The sequence below is a fragment of the Penaeus monodon genome, chromosome 35 (genome assembly GCF_015228065.2).
Source record: "Penaeus monodon isolate SGIC_2016 chromosome 35, NSTDA_Pmon_1, whole genome shotgun sequence".
NCBI classification, from domain to species: Eukaryota; Metazoa; Arthropoda; class Malacostraca; order Decapoda; family Penaeidae; genus Penaeus; species Penaeus monodon.
Genome location: NC_051420.1, coordinates 11,743,097 through 11,755,596, shown reverse-complemented (window position 1 = coordinate 11,755,596; position 12,500 = coordinate 11,743,097). Strand labels below are relative to the sequence as shown.

Sequence of the window (12,500 nt, the reverse complement as noted above, 5' to 3'; positions counted from 1 at the left end):
ACACACACACACACACACACACTCTCTCTCTCTCTCTCTCTCTCTCTCTCTCTCTCTCTCTCTCTCTCTCTCTCTCTCTCTCTCTCTCTCTCTGTCTTTCTCTCTCATTTACAAGTATGCATATTTCTCCTTATTCATATAACATTGGTTTCCCATAAAATTCATTTTAGTCACAATCATTATACATTGACAAATAGTTTGTTAAGATTTAGAAGATCAGTTTTACAGTGAGGAATACTAACAAAGTTTAAAACTCTTGTTTGCCTTTAAGCTAGGATGTTTATTGCTTACCATAGTTTTATAGGCATTGGTATACATTTCCTCATTGAGGGAAAAAGGTTTGCCTGAAATACATTGAAGTAAAATCAGATTTTAAAAATCAATGCAGTGTTGTACATTTTTTGTACATGCAAGGAGAACTTACTTAATCTGTAAGATTGATAGCAGTGTGAAGGAGCTGTTGGACTCTTTGCTGAAGGTCATTTCACAGTCGGATAATTTGCCAACGGACTATCAGCTGAATAGCTATTGCGTGGACAACCATATGGCCAAATGACGCTGCTGCCAGACATAATACTGAATCAAAGTATCCCCAAATGGAGCTTTGAAAAGTTTGCAGTAGCCATTTTCATTTCATAATGGAAAAAAATATTAAAGAAGGCATTACTCAAAAACATAGTAGAGGCAAACATCTATTTATAAACATAATGGAGGCAAACATATATGCAAAACAAAAATTATATGTACAAATAGTCACAGTGAGATATAACTTAGAGATTGTGGGCAACAGCCTTCAATAACTGAAGCCTTTCAGAGTTTTCATACTTTGGAAGTGATAATAAACAAGCTTTGCATTGTGTCATTCTGGGTGACTAGGAATGACTTCCAAAGAGATATTTGGAAATGCTTGTCATTGGACTATACCCCATGTGAGCTTCCTATCAATGGTTACCCTCATTCATAGCTGTTGAACAAATTTGTCTTAATGTGAAACTAGTATACATGCCATTTTACATTTCTTTTTATGGATATGGAAGTAATATTACCTTTTTTATCTAATTTATTTATTATAAAATGAAGAGAGTTGTAGCACATTATCTAACCATACTGTATTTTGCATAATTTTGGTGCATTTTCTTTTATGGCTATTGAAGTAATACAATGCTTTTGTTAGGTCCAGTATATTTCTTTCTTTTGAAGTAAATATCAGCTACAATATACTGTTGTTTATAATGTCTTATTGGGGACAGATCCATTGGTTGTTAGCAAAATAGCTATTTGGCCAGTTGGTCGTTGGCGAAGAGGCGTTCAATGAAAAGTTCATTTAGTTGTCAGATTTTATCATTAGATTGCCTGAACAGCTGATATGATTGTGTTGAAATTGTTATATTCAAATAGGTAGTAGCATCAGCATTTTTAGCTACAACTAGAACTGGTTTACAGTTATAGTTCTACTTATTTATTAAATGAAAATATGATGCTAATGATATTTACATCATGGTTGAGCTTATTCCTGATTTGTTAGTTTGCACAAAAAGAGAGAGTTTCCAACTACTGTATACCTCCTCAAATGCATAACCTTTACTCTTTATAATGTATAGTAATAGATATGAAGGTAGCACACAGTACATTGTAGAATAATGAGGATTTTTACATTTCGTATTTAGATATACTAACATTTTATATTGGAAGCAGTTTATACCAATTTGTAATTATTCATTCTTTTGTTTAAAATATTTCTTGGAGTTTAGATGATGCTGAAGTTGCTTTTAAAGGGCAGTATTTATTTTTTTCTTTCTTTCTTTACAAGCCAAATTGGATTTAGGGTGGTAGGCTGGAGAAATATTATATAATATTAATCTCACACACTCATACATATACATACACACATACAGACACATGCAAGCTTAAGTGTAAGCACAGACAGATAATGTAAACACACACACAAGCACACACTGAGTTACTGAGACATACTAATATGAGAATTTTTGTACAGGGCTATGTACCCCTTTACATTGGGTTTGAGAGCTTCTACACTCGAAATGTGTATCGTAGAATTCAAGACTGCTGGAACCGTACCATCTGCAGCGTTCCTGGAGCCATTATAGATCTTATGGAGCGAACTACACCTGATTATGGCTGGACGATGAAGTAAGTGTTTTTGAAATAATGATTTGTATTTATTCTTCAAGTTTCTATTTTAATGGTAGTTTATCCTGTTTTAAGTAATTACTTATTCATTTTTCCTTCATATATATATGGTAAAGAAGTATGAGCTAATCCAAGAAAGATATACATATGAAACTTGGTAAAAAAAAAAATTCTAGATTTTATGAACATGGATAGAAGTGTGGAACAGGAATAGCACTGCATATTTGTGTTTAAAAGAGAGCTTAACTTTTCTTCTCCCTCCTTTTCTCTTTGATTACAGATTGACAGGCAAAATCATTAAATGTATAAATGTGGGCTCATATAACTACTTAGGATTTGCAGAAAATGTAGGCCCTTGTCATGATGCTGCAGAAGAAACAACAAAAACCTTAGGTGTCACCACGTGCAGTCCTCGTCTTGAACTTGGTAAGATCACTTCAGTATTCTGTTCAAAAGATGGAAATGATGCAAAAAAGATTGTTTTATAAATGACATGGAATAACTATAACTTTTCTCCACCTTTCTTTTCTTTAATTTTCTAAAAAAATTGTAAATTTTATATAATCAGGGATTTCTCCATTCCCCCCTCAAACACACACACACATCCTTTGAGCACTCTTTATGTTATCAATGTATCCCCTCCATACAGTGATGATTGCAAAAAACACAGAGTAACATTATTATTCAAAAGTATTTTGACTTAACATATAACATTATCTTCATTTTAGCCTTTCCTTGAATATTGCTAGCAAAAGTGAGTACCCAAAGTATTTCCAAAATAATATGAAAAAATGAATAGCAGATTAGTAAAAAGAGATCACAATATAAATAAATTTTTAGCAAATCATTAGGCTATGGCTCAGTGTTATGTTGGTAGCCAGAAAGTAAATTATACTGTTCTTTTCTTCCTTTTTCAGATAGGTAGAGAATACTGTATGTATGAACAAACAGAATAATATCAATGTCTTTAAATATACCTTCCTCAGATCCACAACTGATAATTGAAGGGCCTATTTTAGATTTGATTGGCTGGTACACAACATGTCTCCTTTGAGACCATATAATATTCAGACGAGCATTTACTCCTAACTTAACAGACTTTGCTAACAGCATAGCCACGTATGATGTTTCATAGCAAGTATTAAAATATTGGGACACAGGTTTAATAACTGTAGTAGGGACATTAGACATGCCTGGATGTGATAACTCATAGTTTTCTCTCCAAGTTTGCCAGACACCATGAGAACCCTGTGAGTGGTGTACTCCATGATAAACCCTTGGTGTGTCCTCAGGGGTAGGGGACACACCAAGATTGAAAACATGTGGTTAATTGATTGGTTGGTTTTCGTTCATCCCATTTTTGAAATAGTTTTGATTTTTTTTAGTGATTAAGTTTTAAATAAGTGAGTGGTTAATTTTCATACATTCCGTAAGTGATTCATCTTTTCGTGAAAAAATATATTAACATTTTAATTTTTTATATGTTTATTTAAATTAGACTCCTATTGTCATTTACATAAATGCTTGATGAGTCATTCCTTGTTATCTTTAGTTACTTGATTGATTTATTAATTTGTTTTTGTTTTACATTCTTTTTTACTTTTTATTTTGTTTATTTATTTACTAATTTATTATTAATACAGTTATTTGAGAGAGTGGGAGGGAGGCATTGATTTTTGTTCATGTATTTTTTTTCTACACCTCTTATTCTAATGTAAAATATTCCTCCTTCTCTTCAGGAAGCATGGAAATCCACCAGAAGCTTGAATCCCTGGTCGCTGAATTTTTAGGTGTCGATGATGCCATCACCTTTGGGATGGGTTTTGCCACCAATGTACTCAACCTGCCTTCCCTCCTTGGCCCAGGCTGCCTTGTCTTTTCCGATGAATTTAATCACGCGTCGCTCATCCTGGGACTTCGGCTCTCAGGGGCAACTGTGAAAGTGAGCTTTATTTTCAAGGGGTTGTAATTAATATTTAATTTTTTGTATGTATGTGCATGTATATGTGCGTGCATGCACACGCAATATAATTTATCCTTTCAATATTGACCCAAGTAGTAGAATAATTATATGATTATCAGCATTAAATTTTTACTTCACTTCAAATTCACTCAGGTTTTCCGCCACAACGACGCGCAAGACCTTGAGAAGAAGCTTCGCGAGGCAATAATCTATGGGCACCCTAGAACCCGGCGGCCTTGGAAGAAAGCAATGATTGTCGTGGAGGGTATTTACTCCATGGAAGGCTCTATCTGTGATCTCCCTAATTTTATCAGAATAAAAAAGAAGTACAAGGTATAGTATCAACTTAATTATTTTTTAGGCAAAGAACAGCCATTGACTATACAAGTATTTTACTATCCTCTGCTCACTAAAAATATGACCAAGAGTACAATTTACTTGCTTGGATATTTATTATCACTGACTCGAAATGACGTGTCGCGATGCCTATAGCCATCCCAGGCGTGATGAGTCGGGTTATGTGAGGTATTATGATAACTCACTTAAATGCACTAATAAAAATCCTTTTTCTGCACCCCAAGACTTACCTCTATGTCGATGAAGCTCACAGCATCGGTGCCTTAGGTCCTCACGGTGGTGGTGTCGTAGATTATTTCGGTGTTGACCCCAAGGATGTTGATATTCACATGGGAACATTCACGAAGAGCTTTGGTGCTGCTGGAGGGTACATTGCTGGATCAAAGGTGAGAAAGCAAGTGTTGTAATCACTCTTAGATTTATCTTCCTACTTCATTTCAGAATGCCTGCTTTATTGTCTTGTGTATCCTTCCTCCTTCCTTCTTTATTCTTCCTTCTTTCATCATCATCTACCAAGGCTTGAATAAATGTCATAAAAATATTTTTATTCTGACTACTCATTGAAAAAGTCTAGGCATCTTTACTTGAGATACAAAATAAGGCAAAGAATGAGGCTGTCTAGCAGACATCTTGAACTAGACCATTTATTATTTTCCCCCTTCAGAAACCCCATAGGAGCACATGGATAGCATTTTGTAACCTGTGCTGTCTCTCACTGTAACCATGGATATCCTTAATTATGTCCTCTGTTGTATCTCTTTCCTCAGGATCTGATCAATCACTTGAGAGTCACTAGTCATGCGCAGATCTATGCAGCCTCCATGTCTCCTCCAGTTGCAGAGCAGATTATCACATCCATGGCTACCATCATGGGCAAACAAGGAGATGGCGAAGGTTTGTGTGATTGTGTTGTCTGGAGGCAGTTTTATATGCACAGCTCTATGCAGATACTGCCATACAAGTGTATGTAAAGTGTTGACAGATATAAATTTGCACATGTGTACACTAGGGTTTGCATATACCCATATATTCACAAGCCCACACACCCCACCCATTCACTCACTCTCCCTACTACTTCACCTGCCCAGTCATTCACTCACCCATCCATTTACTTGCTCAGCCACTCACTCTCCCACCCATCCATCCACCCACCCACTCTCTTGCCCACTCATTTACTCTCTCACAGGTCTTATTCTCATCTTATGATAGCTTTAGTTGTATATTCAGCAATATTCAGTAAGATGGTTGAAGTGTGTAATTTATCAATTCTTTTAATTAATATATTAACCCCTTGGATCTGGTTGTGTCATGGCAATCACACGACCATAAATCTGGCCATTAGGCTTACATGAGCAACCACTTTGCTGGTGCACAGCTTGTAGGCTGTGCGCATGCAGACACATGCGTGTGGTGACAAAACTCTATTCTTTCTATTTGCAGTGTTGTTTCCTCTTTTTACTCATAAATGTTTTTAACTTTTTTACCGTTTTTCAATGTCCATACTTGCTATTTGAATTTCATTATCCAGATGGTAAGAGACTCTACTTTGTACAGACTCCATATCATATCTCTCTAGGTAGTTAGTACAAGAAAAATAGAAATATGTAACACTGTTGTTTGTGTCATTTTTTATTTATTTTTAATTTTGTTATTAATTAATTCATTTATTTATTTATTTATTATTATTTTTATACAATATTTAATTTTCTATAATACAACCTGCATCACTGGTCACACCACCGGGAATGTGATGCTGAGCTGGGGCTGGGGTTCTTCCAGCCATGGTTCATGGACATTACATTCCATACTTGTACATTAATGAGAATAATACCAAATTGCTATATGAGTCTAATCAACATCCCAAGAGGTTTGTGCACTCATAGTGAGTCTTTTCCATCACCCTGGCCTTCAGTCGAAATGCTTACAGCAGCAGGTTTGCGTTACCCATCCTTCAGCCAGATTATCCTGTAAGGAATGTTCATGTCACATGCCCTTTGAGCCAGATTTTTTCATGATGTGATGGTCATGTCACCCAGATCGAAGGGGTTAAAGAGCTTGATAGGCTGTTACCTTCAATACCTAAAATCCAGATAGTTATCTTGTGTTTGATTACCATTAATTCAAATTACTTTTTATATTATCTAAATTGCAAGACAGTGATTTTAGATTCTTCAGGAACCTGATATTTTGAATTTAATCATGGAAAATATATAAATTGATGCATAAATCTTATTCTATATATATGTATAAGTATTGGTCATACCCAAAGGAACTGTTTTGAGGAAATTACCTGCTTTTGTGTTAGCAAATGAAACAAAAAAGTGAACAAAACTTCTTCATATTTTGTATAAGGAGGTAAGAAATCATGACTAAATGTATTTCATATGTAAATGTAAATGCTAGATGGTTCTGCGTAACTTTTATCTCATGAGAGTCCATTTGGATGGATGTAAAAAAGATTGTGAATTGTCAGGTTTTCTTTTTATTAGTTGGTATCATTTGAAAAATATCTTGCTTCTTATTCTCTCATCTGTCCATTACATATAAAGATAATCCATGTTATAGCAGTCTGTGACTTTGTCAACAACATTCTATGAGCAATTTCCATGGGGTTATTGAGTTTTTCAAGAAGTTCCTTTGGGATTTTGACTCTTCCATTTCCCTTTCCTTCCTTTTTCTCCTCTCGTCTCCTCTCTTCTCCATTCCATTCTACTCTCTCCTCAGCCCTTGCCTTGTGCATATCTCCCCCTCTTCCTCAGTATTCCCCTGCTTCATTCTTTAGTATATTTGAGAGAGAGGGTAAATGAATGAATGAATGAATTATGTGTGTGAGTAAGTGTTACTATCTCCCTGTCTCGCCACTTTTTCTTTGTCTTTTTCTCTCTGTATCTTTTACCATTACTTAAATAATATATTTTTAAGGTATATCATAAAAGTTGTAGTTGTAAGTGTATAAATATTTATACATTACATGCAGCTTTTCTTAACCATTTCCTTCCATGATTTCCATTTTCTACAACATTTTTATTGCTAATTTCATATTCTTTCTCAGATTACCCAGGTTATTTTATTTTTACGTCTGACTTCTGGTTTTCTTTTGATTTTAAAATACTATTACTTTGGCCATGATTACTTTTTTTTTCCCAGTACAATTGTTAAAGTGATGGTAATTATAACATTTGATTTGGTGATGATCAGTATGATGTATTACTACTTTTTATACATCTGTTTTGATATTTTTTTCCCCAATAGTTTTCATATTCTCTCCTTTGATTTTTCAAATCTTATTATGTTCCTTGGTCCTTTCATACTCATATTTCTGTGGCAGGAGACACCCTTAGCACAAACCTGTCCCAAGGCCCAAGGCTCTAAGGGAGTGTCAGCTTGGATAGTGGGTTACCTAGGGACTTGGGGAGAAATGGGGAATAGTGCACAATGCATATTTAGCCATTTGGCCACAAGCGTGAAGTTGGTATTGAGAGACGATGTGGCAAAGTTCTTTCTCTCTCCTACTCTCGTTTTTCTGTTTGTCTTTATTTTGTTTTTCTTTCTCTCTTTTCCATGGTATATTAGCACATTTTTCTGCAGTTTGTGTCAGATACACATATCTGATGTAAGTTAGAAAATCATTCTTGTATTCTGAAAACAACTAGAAAAAGGTAACCAGATTTCTCTCTACGTCTAAGATATACGTCTGTGTGTGAGTGCGTGCGTGCGCATTTTTTGCTAAGTACATGTACATGGGCCAGATTTTTTTTTTTTTACTTTTTATTTTCCTTTTCTTTCTCTCTGTTGTTTTGATGCTCAAATACTTTGGCTGAAGTTGTTTTAGTGTGGAGTTCTTTGGGGGGGGGGCTAAGGGAATAAGAGGTTAGGGAACCTTGAAAAAGCCAAAGGCATAGTAAAGAAATGAAGATAATTTGTTTATTTATTTTGTTATTTTGTTTAACACTGTTACAAGGGAAAATGTACAGTTCAACACAGCATAGTATGACAACATTATTCAATTATCTGATCCCCATATGCTTTTAAGGCCGACAGTTGAGTGTTAAGGTCAATAAGGGTAGTTGTTTATACTTGTGATGTATAAGAGCAATAACATATTTCATGTCTAATGTGTGTAAAACAGTGTGTAAGTAAAACTCTATTAATTATGAATGTTAACACTCACCACAGGCATGATATTAATCAAGTTTGATGTATTTAGTTCTTACCCACCTTATGTACATTATGAATACAAGAAATGGGATCACTGCTGTAATGTGATGTAGCAGGCAACAATTACCTCCCCCCAATCCACTTCTGTTTATGTAGATCAGGCTTTTAGAACCACTTTCAGCTAGTTGTGATTTTAACAGTACACAAACCTTGGCTTTTTTATTTTTTCTTTTATAATTTTTTACTCTGTAGTCTCACTTTTCCAACTACTTGTTATTAGACTTTGGATATAACATGTCATTATATTTGTTGTAATGAACCCTAGCATTTAGGTAAATGGCACGAAAGGTTATATGAAGAAATTTTTTTAAATGAAGTGACAGAATTCAGTGGTAGAGTGCTGACTTTACGGTGGCAAGGTTCTAGTCCATGACCAACTAGCTCCACTCAGTTGATTCAGCTGTTAATGAGGACTGGCATCCACTTCTTGGGTCAAAGTCAGGGCAGAAAGGAACCGGCTACCCTGCAGCTTAGTGTTCATCTACAGGCATACCTCCATGAGACAACCCTAGGGAAAGGCATTGTTACTATAACACAATTTCCATGATTCTATATTCATTTGCCTTCTTTTTTGAGGGTTGAAAAATTAAATCTGAATTTTTAAATTTCTATATTTAATTTTTATTTATTTATTTCTGAGGTAAATAAACATTGATTGAATATTCTTTTCCGTAGTTTACAAGATTATCATTACCCCAGTGCATGAGTAATGATATTAACATTTAATTTTCTTCCATCTGTTTTTTTGTTGTTTTTTTCTGTCGTTATGGAAACAATATACCACAACCATATGTGGGTTTAGTCACAAACTCTGAGCTCTCTAATTAATGTTTTTGCTGGGTTCCTATGAGGGGTGAACAAAGGATAGTGTGGCCAAGCACAGTATCAAAATGATTGTGGTATTAACTTGTTAGACTCAGGTGTCTCACAGTCTGCATGTATATCCAAAATCTGGGCATTAGGCTTACTTGAGTGGCAGTTCTCCTGGGTGTGTGGCTTGTAGGCCAGTCTCACACAAGCACTCATGCACAATTAAGAATCTTGGCCTCTGCTTCACAGTGTTATTATCTAAATTTTCTTGTATTTTTTGTACTTGTCATTTTCCAAAGTTTGTATTTGTCATTTGATTTGCTTTAACAAGATGGTAAAAGAAAATAGGAAATTGATATTGAAATAGTGTCCTCCTTGGAGCAAGCAGTCTTCCAGCCATGGCTCATGGATTGTATATTCCACCCTTGTTTATTGGTGGAAAAATGCAAGCCCTATCCTAGATGGCCACTGAGTCTAATCACCCTCCAAGAGCTATGTGAACTCATGGGCAGCCATTCTCTTCACTGTGGCCTTCAGCTGAATTTTTCATTACAGCATATTCAACCAATTTTTTTTTTTTTTTCATGACGCGACAGTCACGTCACCTGGACCCAGTGGGTTAAAGAAAGCGATGTTCTCATGGGGAAATATGAGCATAGAGAAACAACTGCTCGCCTTTGTATTTTGAAATTACATGTATGTTTGGGATAGTTGCTTTTTGATCGGTTTTCGTGTGGTATGTTTTTTGGTCTGAGCATACTTGCTTTTACACATGAGTGGGGGCTGTTGGGATATTTTTCTGTAATTTTTTGTCTAGAGAAAGGTGACAAAGGTAAATATGGTGATGTTTCACAAATGTGATATTAATTATCTTTGTAGTTTTTTGATAGATTTGAATTCATTTCTTGAGGAAAGGTATTTGATGATGGTTGAAGTATTTTCAACCATCATCACCCAAAGATGTCAGGAATGTGCTCAGCTCAATATGGTTTTGCTTTGATATTGCCCTTTATATAAAGATGACTCCACAAAAACTTAATCATGAATCAATATTACTTTTGTTAAAGACATTATTATGATTATAATGCTATTGACAATACTATCAGTAATGTACAATAAAAGAAAAGATTTCCAAAAATCAAAGGAAAGGGTCAACAGGTGAGGTAGGTAATACTAGTAATTGACTCATTAGTGACTAAATACTTGTGGAGCCATCTACGTGGAAGGTCAATTAGTAAACTATACTCACAGTGGGCATGGCATGTACATGCATGCTGTCCCCAGTGTCATCAGGTTAATGGCCAAGCCTGCATAAGGTCCTCCATCTCCCCTTATTTTATTTCCTGGAAATTCAAAGGATAGGATCAATAAGTGAGAGCAGGCATGTCTAGTAATTGATCAGTTTGTAAGAAATTGCTTGTGGAGCTGTCTGTGTTTTAAGAAATTATATTAGAATAGAACTGTAGTGGATTCTACATGCATATGTGCACTCCTGACATCGACAGTGCAGTGGCAAGTACTCTTCTGATTATTTCCCAGTGCTGTTAGATTCTTTGATCTAATGATTTGCTAGATGAATAATAGATTGAGATTTTGTTTGAAATGATATATGAAAAGATTCATAGGCCTATAGTAGGTGTCTTATTGGTCATTGGATATGATGCACTGAGCAGCTTCCATCTAGAAAGCAGTTGGTATGGAACTGAGAGGAAGTGTTTTGGAAAGCAGTTTAATTTACTGTTTTATTACCTATGACCACTTGAACCTCTTGTTATTGTACACATTAGGTAAGGATAACAAGGTTGCTGCCTTGGTATCAGATTTGCAATGCATTCACGGGGTGGTGGTTGTTATGGATATAGAATCCTTTTTTATAAGTTCGTGTCAGTAGTCTTACAGTGAAAATTAGTTCTATACATATAAATATTCAAAATTATGAGTATAATGAAATATCATTAAGAGTACCATGAGAAAAGGATACAAAATACAGTTGATGATATTCAGACATTGATTTTGATTTGTCCAGTATCATTACCTGTTGATTATGAGGAGAAGGAAGTTATTCCAGTATGAATCACTTCATGTTACCTGCAAATTCATGGTGGTAAATCCTGTATTCTACTTTGATGATAATTTTCATGGAATTGATAATGATATCTGTATATGTATTCATAGAAATTACATTAATAATTTTGTGGATTGTATAATGAAGCTGTTTATAATTATTACATAAGAAAAATAATAAATTGCTCTGAATAATAATCTGGGTATAAGTATGCATATTGCTTACTTTGAATATGGTTATTTCATTATTTTTAAATTCAGATATTTTAAACTGGAATACTGATATGAGTAACCTTTCTTAGTTGATAATGAAAAGAATGAAAAAGATAGGAGTCTTAATGTATTACTTTATTAGATACGGATATTGCAGCCTATTATCTTGAAGCTCATTATCAATATTCTACAGTATTATATATTGTTTTTCAGTATTATTGCTTATGAACATTTTTCACAGATACATTCTCTTTTTTTTTTTTAATATTCACTTGCAAAAATTTAGATTAGGAGCAAAACTTTTGAGGCAGAACATTTTGTTGTTTAGAAGAAATGGATTATGAATAAATTCCTTAACCTAGGTCTTTAGTAGAGTAAGACAACCCTGAATCTGCATGAAACATTCTAGTTAAGTTGTAGAAGTCTCTCTATTGTAGTGATAGTGGGTACACCATGTACACTTCCTACATGTGTAGTATCCCCCCCCCCCCCCCCCCAAAAAAAAAAAAAAAAAAAAAAAAATATATATATATATATATATATATATATATATATATAATATATATATATATATATATATATATAATTTTTTTTTTTTTTTTTTTTTTTTTTTTTTCCTACCTGTAATCAGTAATTTGTACTATCCCTTCCTCCCAATATTTGCAAGTTTTGTTGTAGGCATAATTTCCCCTCTCCCTCCCCCCCCCCCTTTTTTTTTCCTGAT

At 34.5% G+C, this 12,500-nt stretch overlaps 1 protein-coding gene across 4 annotated transcripts in view; it reads left to right on the top strand.

The window, feature by feature from the left end:
* The window catches only part of LOC119595077 (serine palmitoyltransferase 2-like), a 32,739-nt gene that overhangs the window by 19,093 nt on the left and 1,146 nt on the right, over positions 1 to 12,500 (top strand). For all 4 annotated transcript variants that reach the window (XM_037944221.1, XM_037944219.1, XM_037944222.1 and 1 more), the window contains 6 exons: positions 1,997 to 2,151; positions 2,432 to 2,577; positions 3,891 to 4,093; positions 4,268 to 4,447; positions 4,696 to 4,857; positions 5,239 to 5,365. In XM_037944221.1, coding sequence (XP_037800149.1) covers positions 1,997 to 2,151; positions 2,432 to 2,577; positions 3,891 to 4,093; positions 4,268 to 4,447; positions 4,696 to 4,857; positions 5,239 to 5,365 — 973 coding nt within the window. The remainder of the gene's footprint in view (positions 1 to 1,996; positions 2,152 to 2,431; positions 2,578 to 3,890; positions 4,094 to 4,267; positions 4,448 to 4,695; positions 4,858 to 5,238; positions 5,366 to 12,500) is intronic.